At 38.6% G+C, this 14,668-nt stretch overlaps 1 protein-coding gene across 50 annotated transcripts in view; it reads left to right on the top strand.

The window, feature by feature from the left end:
* Positions 1–14,668, top strand: part of PBRM1 (polybromo 1) — a 153,860-nt gene that overhangs the window by 56,182 nt on the left and 83,010 nt on the right. For 32 of the 50 annotated variants that reach the window (XM_064367191.1, XM_064367185.1, XM_064367168.1 and 29 more), the window contains 2 exons: positions 5,240–5,381; positions 7,046–7,143. In XM_064367191.1, the coding sequence (XP_064223261.1) occupies positions 5,240–5,381; positions 7,046–7,143 (240 nt within the window). Of the gene's footprint in view, positions 1–5,239; positions 5,382–7,045; positions 7,144–9,514; positions 9,560–14,668 lie in introns of all 50 variants that reach the window. The other 18 variants (XM_064367175.1, XM_021671623.2, XM_021671630.2 and 15 more) reach the window with 1 other exon arrangement.

Genomic DNA, 14,668 nt, shown 5'->3' with positions numbered 1-14,668 from the left:
ACACTGATTCAGAACATTAAAAAAAAAAAAATCAGAGACAGAAAGTAGAATAGTAATTGCCAGGGACTAGGGGAATAAGGAAACAGGAAGTTACTGTTTAATGGATATAGAGTATCAGTCTTAAAAAATGTAAAGACGCCTGTAATCCCAGCACTTTGGGAGGCCGAGGCGGGTGGATCACGAGGTCAAGAGATCGAGACCATCCTGGTCAACATGGTGAAACCCTGTCTCTACTAAAAATACAAAAAATTAGCTGGGCATGGTGGCGCGCGCCTGTAATCCCAGCTACTCAGGAGGCTGAGGTAGGAGAATTGCCTGAACCCAGGAGGCGGAGGCTGCGGTGAGCCGAGATCGCACCACTGCACCCCAGCCTGGGTAACAAGAGCGAAACTCCGTCTCAAAAAAAAAAAAAAAGTAAAGAGTTCTAGAGATGGGTGGTCATGTTAATTACACAGCTTTATGGATGTATTTTATACTACTGAACTGTACACTTAAAAAGGTCAAGGTAGTCTGGGTGCAGTGGCTCACACCTATAATCCCAGTACTTTAGGTGGCCAAGGTGGGTGCATCACTTGAGGTCAGGAATTTGAGATTAGCCTGACCAACATTGTAAAACCCCAACTCTACCAAAAATACAAAAGTTAGCCGGATGTGGTGGGGGGAACCTGTAATTCCAGCTACTTGGGAGGCTGAGGTAGGAGAATTACTTGAACCCGGGAGGCGGAGGTTGCAGTGAGCCTGGATCATGCCACTTCACTCCACCCTGAGTGACAGAGTGAGACTTCATCTCTTAAAAAAAAAAAAAAAAAAAGGGTCAGGGTGGTAAATTTTGTGTTCCATGTATTATACCAAAATTTTTCACATTGGAGGGGGAAAAGTAACCTTTTCTTTATTGCCTATTTTCTATCCAGACCTCCCAATATGAAATTTGCTTTTTTCTTTTAAAGAGACGGTCGCTGCTCTGTTGTGCAAGTTGGCATATTCAACTCGAACTTCTAGGCTCAAGGGATCCTTCCGCCTCAGCCTCCCAAGTAGCTGGGACCACAGAAACATGCCACCATGCCTGGCTAATTTTTTAAAATGTTTTTGTAGAGACTGAGTCATGGTTGGTGCCCAGGTCTTGAATTTCTGGCCTCAAATAATCCTCTCACCTCAGCCTCCCAAAATATTGGGATTACAGGTGTGAGCCACCACACCTGGCCTTTTAAAATCTCTTCCGTGAAAGCTAAAAAAAAAATCCATAATCTTGTGGAGTACGTTTTTGGACTCTGTATGATATGTGTTGGACTCTCTTTATCTGTGAAAGTCAAACCCTGTTTTCCAGACAGACACAAAATTCATGAGCTTTTAATTTATTTTATTTTATTCACTTACTTTCTTTTGAGACAGATCTCGCTCTGTAGCTCTGAGTGCAGTGGTGCAATCTCAGCTCACTGCAACCTCCACTTTCTGGGTTCAAGCAATTCTTCTATCTAGCTTCCTGAGTAACTGGGACTACAGTTATGCACCACCATGCCTGGCTAATTTTTGTATTTTTAGTAAAGACGGGGTTTCACCATATATTGGTCAGGCTGATCTTGAACTCCTGACCTCTTGATCTGCCTACTTTGGCCTCCCAAAGTGCTAGGATTACAGGCATGAGCCAACATGCTCATCCACTTTTAATTTATTTTTAAATAGATCCTGACCTAATGTTAACAATTACAAAAATTCAAAACATTGAAAACAATAAATATCTTCAAAAAAAATTAACCAACAGTCTTAGGTTGGAATCAAATGAATGTGTTCAAAATCACTTGGTTTGCATTCCATCTTTTAATCATTGTTTGTGAATCTTTGTTTTTTTGTTTTTTTTTTTTTTTTTGAGATGGAGTCCAGCTTTGTTGCCAGACTGGAATGCAGTGGCACGATCTCGGCTCACTGCAACTTCTGCCTCCTGGGTTGGGTTCAAGCAATTCTCCTGCCTCAGCCTCCTGAGTAGCTGGGATTACAGGCGCCCACCACCATGCCTAGCTAATTTTTGTATTTTTGGACGGTGTTTCACCATTTTACCAAGATGGTCTTGATCTCTTGACCTCGTGATCCACCCGACTCGGCCTTGCAAAGTGCTGGGATTACAGACATGAGCCACTGCTTCCGGCCCATTCTTTGTGCATTTTGATACTACCTAAACATTCCAAGCTCCTTTTTTATGTTATGTTCACAGCAGTATTCACAATAGCTAAGACGTGGAAGTAATTAAAGTATCCATCAAGAGATGAATGGATAAGCAAAATGGTGTGTACATACAGTGGAATATTATTCAACCTTTAAAAGAAATTTTGATATGCTATAGCTTGGATGAAGCTTGAGGACATTATGCTAAGTGAAGTAACCCAGTCACAAAAGACAAATACTGTATGATTCTATTGTATGAAAATTTGTTATAAATTTTCAAAAATATTTATTTTTTTCAGGAAATCAATAAAAATTCTGAGACTTTTTAGTAAAAAGAACAGAAAAAACAAAGTTTCTTTGGTTCTGCTGTGCCTTCTTGTTTATTTAAATTAAAAATAAACTAAAAAAAGAAGTTGACTAGGCGAGGTGGCTTACACCTATAATCTGAGCACTTTGGGAGGCTGAGGCGGGAGAATCGCTTGAACCTGGGAGTTGGAGGTTGCAGTAAGCCAAGATGATGCCACTGGGTAACAGAGTAAGACCCTGTCTCAAAAACAAAAAGGAAGTAGTAGTATTATAAACCATGATCCTTTATAACAAAATACCCAGATAGAGTCAAGAAGCAGATAAAACTACCTTAACTAAGTAACAGTATGTTGGCTTCATGGCAGATAATTAAGCTTCCAAATGATAGGTGTTAAAATTCTTGTGCTTGCTGGATTCTAGGAAATAAGAGTGGCTAACAAAGTATGTTTCATGCTTTTGCGTTCGTAACTTTTGTTTTCACCATTTGATCAGTAAGAATTTTTTTTTTTTTAAATAGAGACGAGGTTCAGCCATGTTGCCCAGGCATGTGTCAAATTCCTGAGCTCAAGCGATCGGCCCACCTCAACCTCCCAAAGTGCTGGGATTACAGGCATGAGTCACCACACACAGTCTTGATCAGTAGGATTTATGGTGCTTTTATTTAATCCAGATTTTGGAGATATTGTATACAAGTAGGATATAGAAAAATAGTTTATTTGGTCTTATTAAATAACACAGAAATTAAGCCTGACATTGATTAGGAAAATAGCCTAGAAATACATCTTTTATATTCCTTGCCTTGGAAAAAGACGGTGATAGTCTTGCAGATGTTGAGAAGTTTCTGTTGAAAATTTTGAACAATTTTTGTTGTTGGTTTCCTTTCTCCATCATTCTTTTTTTCCTTTTTTAGTTATTTAAATAGTCTTATTATATAGCTTAGTTCAAAAGAAGACAAATCCTTAGCCAGCTCAGTCCCCTGCCAACACAGCCTTCTTCTGAATTGAAATTTTCTAATACAAACTTTGCTTTAAGTATCTCCCCTCCGCTTTCTGATTTGTAATGGCAAGTGTGTGGCACACAGGGGAGAGTAAGGAATAGGGAAGTTATTGAAGCCCAGCACACTAAAGTTCTGAAGGGTCAATTATTATGTCTAATATTGCTCCCTTCCAAGGACTGTGAGCCAGTGGGGCCTGACAGGTGCCTTGCTGTGCCTAGAATCCCTTCCATTGTGCTCTACAGAGCAACAGGGAAGTCTAGGGTCAGTGCTATTCAACAGAACTTTCTGCAATGATGAAAAGGTTTTATTACCAATATTCCAATGTGATAGACAGTAGTCACATGTAGCTATTGAGTACTTGAAATGTGACTAGTGCAACTAAGGAATTAGATTTTAAATTTTATTTAATTTTAATTTAAATAGCCACACATGGCTAGAGGCTGCAATATTGTACAGTGTGCTCCTAGGAAGATCTATTGGCAGAAGGAAGATAGTTGAGTTTCCCCAAAAGCAACAAAAATGGAAGAGTAAGCAGAACTAGATATTGTGGGCTCCATATGCTGCTGCCTTCTGCTGTACTGAGATTTGTCCCCCCTATGTTTCTTTTTTTCTTTTTCCTCCCCCTGCTACCCTTGATTAATAGTCATCTCATAAATATCTGCAGGTTTACTGTTTGTTATCATTTGCAAGTTTGGGTTTTCTGTCTATTTGAGGGTGTTGAGAACATCTAGCACTCCACTCTTTGAGTTGGCAGAAATAAGTCTGAGGCTGTAATTTAAACTCTAGGTACTAGCTACACAACCTGTACTGAGAGCTGAATTTGTGCTTAGTTGTTGTTTGCTTCTTCACAGAGATGTTCTCGTAAGATTCATCTGTTGGAGCACAACACAGAATCTGAATATTATTTTGGTAAATTTTGGATAAAACTTTACATGCAGATGCCATTCTAAGAGAAAATTCATTTATTCTCTGAAGCTGTTTATACATATTATTGCTATCTTTGTGATTTTGATGGTTAACATGCAAATACTATAATAAAAAGATTTAAAGTCTATCCTGTCTAAATCCATATGGTGTTAGAGCAGATAGTGACTCTACTTTGTATAAAGTACATAAGGGCTTTGTGATCATCGACATAATAATAATAGTGTCTAAGGGAGATACTTGAATTCTTAAGACTTTTAAGTAAAAATCCCAACTTTAAACTGTCATGTTTGTTATGTGTTTATATTGAAAAAATAGAAGTGAATGGAGTCTGACATATTTATCTCTCTTTTACCATCCTAAGACCACTCTTTACTGCTTATAAGTATTTCTTTGCACTGTCAGTACTGTCTCTTTAACCCTTATGAATTAGAATGGTCTTCTGTTTTCAGAAATGTTTAGTTCACCATGATTCTTCTTTCAGGTCACTTAAAACTTCCCTAATTTTCATGCCTTCCTAAGATTCGCTTATTAACCATTATCAGGATTTTTCCATTAGGGTTTTTTTAAGTAGAATATTTTCTTTGTAATTGACCACTTTACTAGGTCCTCTTATTATTTCTTACAGTGTTTTAGTTTATTCTTTTGGATTTTCAAGTAAACTGTCATACTGCCTTAATGTAATGGTGCTTTTGCCTCCTTACTTTATATCTCAAAAGTCATTTTTAAGTTCCTAATCGGTATTACTAGTAAAGATACCATCTAGTGCTTGTCAAGATTTTGCATTGACTTTCAGGAAGAATGTTTCATAGTTTTTATGATGGAAAATTCTAGCAATTTCTTTGTCTTTCACAGAACAAAGCTGAAGAATCAAGAATATGAAACTTTAGATCATTTGGAGTGTGATCTGAATTTAATGTTTGAAAATGCCAAACGCTATAATGTGCCTAATTCAGCCATCTACAAGCGAGTTCTAAAATTGCAGCAAGTTATGCAGGTGTGATTTATTGTTTTTGCTGAATTTGTTGTATATATGATTAAAATAATTTTGCCTGTTTTGAGTGTGTTCTAGTAAGATGTGTGATCCCCCCCACCATCAGCAATATCACATCATTTGGCTGGGTGCAGTGGCTCACAGCTGTAATCCCAGCACTTTAGACGGCCAAGGCTGGAGAATCACTTGAGCTCAGGAGTTCAAGACCAACCTGGGCAACATAGCAAGACTCCCATCTCTACAAAAACTGCAAAAAGTAACCGGTCCTGGTGGCACATGCCTGTAGTCCCAGCTACTCAGGAGACTATGGTGGGAGAATTTCTTGAGCCTGGGAGGTGGAGGTTGCAGTGAGCTGAGATTGTGCCATTGTGCTCCAGCTTGGGCAACTGAGTGAGACCCTGTCTCAAAAAATATATATATACACATATATATGTATTTTATAACCTCCTCCCTGGTTCAAGCAAGTCTCCTGCCTTAGCCTCCCAAGTAAGTGGGATTACAGGCGTATGCCACCATGCCCAGCTAATTTTTTGTATTTTTAGTAGAGACGGTTTCACCATGTTGGCCAGGCTGGTCTTGAGCTCCTGACTTTGTGATCTGCCTGCCTCAGCTTCCCAAAGTGCTGGGATTAAAGGAGTGAGCCACCATGCCTGGCCTGAATATTTTTTTGGAGTTGTCATGGCCATATAGAGTAGAAATAATAGTTTAGATGGGGTTAGCTTTGTGATTGGAGGAAGCAGGGACTGGTCCCTGTGCAGTAATTTTTGGATTCTCATGAAGTCACCCTCCAATCATGAATGATATTCCATCATTTGGATTTTATTCCTTTGGTTCCAGATTTTACCCCTGTTAAAGTAGGGCTGGTCCTATGAGAAAGGACAGCTGAAAGCTAATTATTAATCTTTGTATATTATCTATGAATTTATCAGATCCTCTCTGAGAACCCCTTGAAAGGACATCTCAGGTCATTGTTCATCTAGGGGTTTTAAGATGAAAAGATAGATAGGAAACACAAATTGGGTTTATTTGACAGTTTTCGGTAGAATCTTTCTGGAAAGGCAAATCTCTGAACAAGGAGGCAACAAAGGCAATTTTAGATTACCTTAGAATCTTCATTTTATGTGATTAACACTGAACCTTAGTGCTAAGACTTTCAGGTATTACCTTTTTAGTACTCTGTACATTCCCTAAGCCTGCTGTGCTTGGACTTTGAGCTCTTGCAGAAGGTCTTTTAAAATGTGTGTGTTGAAAAGTAGATCTTTCACTTCTTGCATTAAACTTTATTCTTAGCCACACTGCCCCTTAGAAGTCAGGAGTACCAAAGGCCCTTTTTGAGTTAGTTTTACTTAAATAGGGCAACCAGAGCAGGATGCTCCTACAGCTTGCCTCAGTGCTTTTAACCAGTCAGCACTCATTGTAGTCTTAAATGCTCTGGCTGGCATTGACTCCTCAACTCCGTAGATGCATATTTTAACCTACTCTTTTTGTCATGCAGGCTTTTGTTAAAAGTGATTATTAAAAATGTTTAATGACTCTTTCATTTTGTACATCCTGCATGTGATTGTATTTTTCTGAGTGAATCTGGTATGTCTAGCTCTTTAAAATTCATATATTCAGAGGAGTGTTTGGCAGAATGAGCTTGACTCCTAAGATCTGGTCTGTTGTAGGCAAAGAAGAAAGAGCTTGCCAGGAGAGATGATATTGAAGATGGAGACAGCATGATCTCTTCAGCCACCTCTGATACTGGTAGTGCCAAAAGAAAAAGGTATATACTCTTCTTAGAACTGGGGACATCTCAGTTCCTGTTTATTTTGTTTTAGATAAATGAAGAAAATAGTTTTTTTTTAAGCTATCAAGTTGTAAGCTTTAAATATATTGTAACGTATTATCTTTTAAAAATCATTTGCAATTGGATGATTACCTTTTTTTGGTTCAAGTGCCATGTTACTTTTAGATGACTCAGATAAAAATGCCTACTACATATGTAACTTGGCAAAATGTGTTATTCTTTTTGCTGTCCGGGTTATTATTTTTAATGAGGCATTTTAAGAATGCCACTTAAATCTAACTTGGGTAATTTCTACATGGCAAATTACAGAGATGCAGTTTGAATTAGTAAAGGTAAGGAGAAATTTGATACTACCACTGCAGTGAGGTAAGCCATTGCTCCTATCCCTTTATTTATCCTTGTTTACCTCATTGTTATTTGCCATTTTAAGAATGCCAGATTGTAAGATAACAAATCATAACTTCTTATAGCTCATAAAAAGCTGAGCTAGATTTTTGGGGTTTTTTTTTCCCCCCTATCTAACCTTTCTCTCAACTTCCCTAACCTTTTCTCCTTCTCATTGGTTTTGTGGAAGGGAATCTTACTGTGAGATTCTGAAGATGGGATCCTATAAGGAATTATGCAAGATTATCTCTTCTGTCTACACCTCCCACACAGAGTTTCTCTCGCCTGATAATTGTGGAACACTGTATTGTCCTTTAATCATGACTGCCTCACCGTCTTTGCAGCAACAGTCAGTCCAAGGAAGATACCTTAAATAAGGAATAAGCTAATCACTAATAGCCAGGCTTGGCTTAGTTGAATGAAGATTCATAGTTGAATGAAGTCTTTGGTAACTGTTGGCACAGTCTGTACATGCATTAAAAGATCCACTAAGATCAGAAGAATTTAAGAAGTAGTTTAAAAAAAGAGAAGCTATCCTGTCTTTCCTTCTTATAGATAGCATTTTGGAGAATTTTTTAAGCTTTGCCATGTTAATTAAATTGATTGGTGTACCCTGAGATGTGAGTCTCCTCCATTACTGGCCTATGAATTTCATCCTTCCAAGTTCTTAATTCCTTGTTATACCAGGGACAACGGAGGAAAGGTGTGAAACCAGATCAAAGACATCAAATCAAGAACAACTTTGAGTGTAATTATGTAACTCTACTACAGCATCACCTGTGTTTTCCAGATCAGTCACCTATCAAAGATAAAAACTTCTCAGGCAAAAGAAGGTAATGGAGGCAAAAGTGATGGTACAATTAGTGCCAACACTGAATGGACAGAAAGATCTTAAATTAGTTGAGTATTAAGAAAACAGTTGCAACGAAGTATTAGCCTGGGCCAGATCCTCAATTATATATTTCTGTGGCTAGTAGTTTGTGGGACACCCAAATAGATTAAAAGAAAGTTTTTGGCCCAGCGTGGTGGCCCATGCCTGTAATCCCAACACTTTGGGAGGCCGAGGCAGTTGGATCACCTAAGGTCAGGAGTTCAAGACCAGCCTGGACAATGTGGTGAAACCTCATCTCTACTAAAAATGCAAAAAAAATAGCCAGGTGTGGTGGCGTGCACCTATAATCCCAGTTACTTGGGAGGCCGAGGCGGGAGAATCGCTTATCTAGGAAGCGGAGGTTGCAATGAGACAAGATTGCACCATTGCATACCAGCCTGGGTGACAAGAGTAAAACTCCATCTCAAATAAAAAAAAAAATTTCCCCTAAAACCTCCTGTAAAAAACCGTTAAGCTTTATATTCTTAAAATAAAAAAATCTCACTTCAGACAAAGAGTCTCTTTATGAATGGGTTTCTTAGGAAGTGTTTTATACAAATGAAGTGAAAAACACAAATTAAGAGTATAAATCATCCACTAAAATAATAAAAGAAGCTGGGTTTGAAATGTAGACATGAATGGACATTAAAAGATTAAAAGAATTAAGTCATACTTTGGACTGTGAAAAAGGAAATAACACGATGAGGGTTATGTTGAGAGGTTTTGGTAATAAGAGATTTCTTCAGCAGTTAGGCAGATGGTAGCCTAGAAGATTAAGCTAATCTTGGCCACAGAAGTCACTGCTAAGTTTTCCAAGTAACACTTAACTTGACTTCTAAGTGCTCTGTATCATTCTGCCTTTGCCATTTTTTTAATATCAAATAATGTGAGAAAAATTGAATTCTCTTCATTCTGGGGGTGCATTCTTTCCACCACCTTCTGTCTTCCTTGTTGAAATGTTTCAAATATTATCTTTGATACTTTAGACTGAATAATTTTCTTTTTCCTCAACCACGCATGGTTTATACATGACCCTCCAATGTTGCTTGTTTTGTTTCTCTTTACATGTAATGTTTGTTTCTGCTTTCCCAGGAACACTCATGACAGTGAGATGTTGGGTCTCAGGAGGCTATCCAGGTGTGCAGTCCTTTTTTATGCATAAACATTCTTTTAAAGTGTATCTTCTGTGGCATGATCAGTACTGATTAGGTGAAAAGTGAAGCCTTAAGCATGTTAAAAAAAAGTCTTTATTGGGGGTGCCAGTTTATTTTATGAATAAACAAAGTAGTACAGTTTTAAAAATCTTATTAGTAAAATAAATTCAGAATTAGCCTAGTTCAGGAGTAGACTTAATTTGTTGCTAGCTTTGCCAGAGACAGAAAGCCCCCTCACCAATCATTGTGGCTGTGTTTCTGTAGCAAAAGGTCTAAGGTGGCAGTGCTGGTGACCAGGACTGGCAGGTGCTGATTCCCTTTCAGGGGTGCCTTTTACAGATTGAGGGTGGTGGAGGGACCAAAATCAGCTTCACAATCCAAGTGACATCAGTGCATGTGGACACTGTGTGTGGGTCAGTGCTTCTTGAGCATGAATACATTTCCTCAGTCTCTGATCTTGTTCATGTCTTTTATAAAAAGCATTTATTCTTTTGCATGTTACTTATGATTTCAAAACAACCTATGAGTTGCCATGTCATAGTACTTGTAATAATCATGTAGTGCTTTTGTTTTCACATTTGCCTTCTGATGTTCACAGAGTATCAGTTGCTTACAGAACACTAAACTCTGCTCTTAAACAGTTTGTAAAGGAGAACGTTTAGTCACCTCTTTTACCTGCCAGGAACATATAGGCCAAGGAAAGAGGCAGGTTGAAAACAAATGAAATCATTTTGAAGCAATGTAGTAAAGTAATTGCATAAGGTACACTATTAAGCAGTTGTATAGGATTGTTTTATGATTGCCCAGATAGCTTTAGGAAAGATTATTTCCCCACCATACTTTCCCTTGAAAGTTAAGTGTCCTGAGGTTACCTACATGTTACTACCATATGTATTCCACTCAATAAAATTGCTGTGTTATCATTGTCATCTTCCTAATATTTTCCTAAAGAAAAATTTTCTTAATTAAATGGTAAAATTAAGAAAAAGACCATGGATTGTATTCTTTCATATCATTCATAATATATGGCACTCAAACTAGGTGGTAGTAGAAATAGAAATGGAGCGGGTATCATGGGGTAGTGTTATAACCCTGAGCTCTAGAGCCTGGCTGCCTGAGTTACAATCCTAGTTGTTCTTATAGATAATATTTGAAGTAATTACCGAATTACCTGGCTCCTATGAAGCTTATTACCTTCATAGGATTACTGTGAGGACCCAATTAGTTACTATGTTTAAAGCCCTTAGAACTGGGTCTGGATGCAGTGAGTACTCAGTAAATGTAGCTGTGATTATTTTCCTAAAGTAGCATCAATGGACATCAGGACTTGGTAGATTTTGGTTTTGTTTTTAGTCAGATGCTACTCGTCTGGGAAGATTCCTTGGAAAATACGAATGAAAAGGTTTTATTTCTTGAAGACTTTAGGTTAAATATAGCAATATGAATGAAAAGGTTTTATTTCTTGAAGACTTTAGGTTAAATATAGCAAGGCTTGTAAAAGAAACCTTTGGGTTTACTTGCTAGTAAGTACAACTGAAGCTCTTAAGGCAGGGGAGCTAAATGCTGGGAGACCTTAAAGCCTGTGAACAGGGTTGACTTTGATTAGAGAGGCCATTGGTAAGCGCCACCTTTTTTTTTTTTAGGAAACAGGGTCTCGCTCTGTTGCCCAGGCTGGAGTGCAGTGGCTATTCACAGGTGTCATCATGGCACATTGCAGCCTCAAACTCCTGGCCTCAAGTGATCCTCCCACCTCAGCCTACTGAGTAATTGGGACTACAGGCATATGCGCCACTGTGCCGGGCTGCGCCAACTTTTGGGAAAGGAAGGGACATAAAACCAGTATGGTGATTATCAGCTGATTCAAATGTCTATTTTGGTTATTTACTTTATGGCCTTAGGTATCCATTTGCTGTCTCTAAGTCTCAGTTTTTATATCTGCATAGTTGGGGTAATAATTGTACTTGATTCTGAATTTGATAATTAAATGAGAGTGCAGCGTTTAGCATTTGGTAGAAGTATTAGTAGCTATAGTTTATAACTGTAAACAGGACTTTGGTGTATATGTATTTGTAAATATTAGTATATATAATAATAAATAGTAGCTCTAATTAGAGGAAGATACTGATAAGGGCATTTGAGAAAGTGGTTAGCTACAAAGCATGAGAGCCAAGTTCTAACATTGTGGTATGAAACATTAAAAGGAAAATCAGATGTAGAAGGGCTGTGGAAGTCCTCTAGAACTTGCTGATCAGCCTGGGGGAGCAAAAAGTGACTGATTCAGGTGTTTCAGGTTGGATTGAGTTCTGGAGGATAGTGTTGATGGTGATCCTGGAAAATCAATTTGCCATCTCACATCAGGGATTCAGTATAGCCTCTGCTAGTGCATAAACTTTGTGTAAATTAGAATAAGCAGCCATTTTTCAAGACACTTGGCTTGCAAGAACTGGAAAACTGTTATAATATACTTATTTTGATAGCACAGGACCCTTTATGTCCCATCTCCTATGAAATTCAAAAATTTTAGTGTACTTATTATAATAGTATCTATGATCTGAATGGTTGTCCTCTTAAGTATTTATTTGTCCTTTTTTTTTTTTTTTGAGATGGAGTCTTGCTCTGTCTCCCAGGCTGGAGTGCAGTAGCGCAACCTCCACCTCCCAGGTTCAGGTGATGCCCCTACCTCAGCCTCCTGAGTAGCTGGGATTACAGGCACGCACCACCACACCCAGATAATTTTTGTATTTTAATAGAAACAGGGTTTTGCCATGTTGGCCAGGCTGGTCTTGAAGTCCTGGGCTGGTGATCCACCCACCCCGGCCTCCCACAGTGCTGGGATTACAGGTTTGAGTCACTATGCCTGGCCTTTTTGTCTTTTTTGAGACAGTCTCACTCTGTTGCCCAGGCTGGAGTGCAGTGGTACCATCATGGCTCGCTGTAGCCATGACCTCCTGGGTTCAAACAATCCTCCCACCTCAGCCTCATGTATAGCTAGGATCACAGGCATGTGCCACCATGCCTGGCTATTCTTTTTTAAGAGATGGCATTTCACTATGTTGCCTAGGCTGGTCTCAAACTCCTGGGCTCAAGCAGTCCTCCTGCCTCAGACTCTGTCTCAAAAAAAAAAAAAAAACAACCCAGTAAGTTTTAGTTATTAAATTAGAGTAGTTTCTTATATACAACTAGATTTCCACATTCTGGGTATGTCTCACTCAAAGCTGCCAAGTATCAGAATTACTGGCATTAGAAGAATGGACCACTTGCCATTCTTTTACTTCACTGGCAAAATTTAGTTAAAAACTCTCGCCTTTAAAAGTCTTACAAAAATCTGCCCTAGATTTACTCCCATCTGAGAATATTTGCAGCTTCATACAGAAAATCCTGATGATAATTGGGCTTGGTGTGCTGAAACCCAGATGAGAATGGGGTGCGCCTTCTGGTCCAGGTCAGGGCCTTGACTGAACTGTTAAGCCTCTTGAAATTGCTGGAATGAGAACTGATTTTATTCTGTCCTGTTTATTAAAGAAATCTTGTAAGCTTAGAGCTTCAACATTGAATTCCTCTGTCTTCCTTTTAAAGTCCACCCCACATGCAAGACCTAATCAAAGCCAATCTGACTTCAAAGTCAGGTTCTGAAATTTTTCTTTAGAGACCCCTGAAGATTAAAGTCATCTGTGTTCTAATCTCTGCCCAGATGTGGAGCTCTGTGGTATTGGAATTTTGTCCCAACTTCCCTTGTATTACTTGCTTGCCAAAGACTTAGAATGAGAGAACTCCTCCTGTCACATCATTGTCCCAGGATGTCTCCTTGGAGAAGGAGTTTCCGCTAGATAAAACGTCTGGATTGCCATTAACAAACTTATTTAACACAAAAAAAGTAGTGAGGGGAGAAAATGACAGGAATTGTCCAAGGTCTACAGTGAGCAGGAAATAAGCAGTCAGAGTGAAGACACAAGTTATGAGGATGATCCCAGTTCTAGTAGGAAACAGGCTTTTGTCTGTTTCTTTCCTAACTAAACACTTTGTTTGCCTTAGGTTCCATGATGCTAGGAAGATAAGCATTTCTAAGAAGCTTAAAAATCTTAAGGATAGGCCAGGCGTGGTGGCTCATGCCTGTAATCCCAGCACTTTGGGAGGCCAAGGGGGCGGATCATATGAGGTCAGGAGTTCTATTGAGGTCAGGAGGTCACCAGACTGGCCAACATGGTGAAACCCTGTCTTTACTAAAAATACAAAAAATTAGCCTGGTGTGGTGGCAGGTGCCTGTAGTCCCAACTGCTTTGGAGGCTGAGGCAGGAGAATCCCTTGAACCAGGGAGGTGGCAGTTGCAGTGAGTCAAGATCGTGCCACTGTACTCCAGCCTGAGTGACAGAGCTAGACTCCGTCTAAAAAAAAAAAAATCTTAAGGATAGATACTTATCTTCTTAACTGTTAATTCTTTATTTTTCTTTCTGTGTTTTAAACAAGTGTATTCTGAACCTTGGAGAGAAAATATCTGGCCTTTGGCTTCTTCATAACGCAGCAGTAGTGCAAGTAGTCAGTATACTGGACCAGAAGACCTATACAGCTACATAGTTTGCTTGAAGAATGAACTTTCTTCTACCTACAGTATAGGAAACAGATAAAAAATACTTACCTTTAAGTACAGTTGGCCCTCTATATTCATGGCTTCCACATCCAGGAGTTCAACCAACTATGGATAGAAAAAAAATTTTTAATTGCATCTTTACTCTACATGTACAGACTTTTTTTCTTATCATGTCCTAAGCAGTACAGTATAACAAAACCATATAGCATTTATAATGTATTAGATATTATAAGTAATCTAGAGATGATTTAAAGTATACAAGAGGATGTGCATATGTTGTTTGCAAATACTACACCATTTTATATAAGGGACTTGAGCATCTGTGTATTTTAGTATCCAAGGGAGATCCTGAAACCAATTCCCCATGAATACCAAGGGATGACTGTAGGATATTGTAGGATCTTAGTAAATTTTTTTTTAATAGAAATTAAGTCATAAGTCATTTCTTGTCATTGCTTACTTGACTGTTCACTTGGAGACTGCTGGTTAGTCTGACTAGAATTTCTT

The sequence above is a fragment of the Aotus nancymaae genome, unplaced genomic scaffold (genome assembly GCF_030222135.1).
Source record: "Aotus nancymaae isolate 86718 unplaced genomic scaffold, 86718_ANA_hifiasm-v0.15.2.pri h1tg000067l, whole genome shotgun sequence".
NCBI lineage: Eukaryota > Metazoa > Chordata > Mammalia > Primates > Aotidae > Aotus > Aotus nancymaae.
This window is presented reverse-complemented; position numbering and strand designations above follow the sequence as displayed.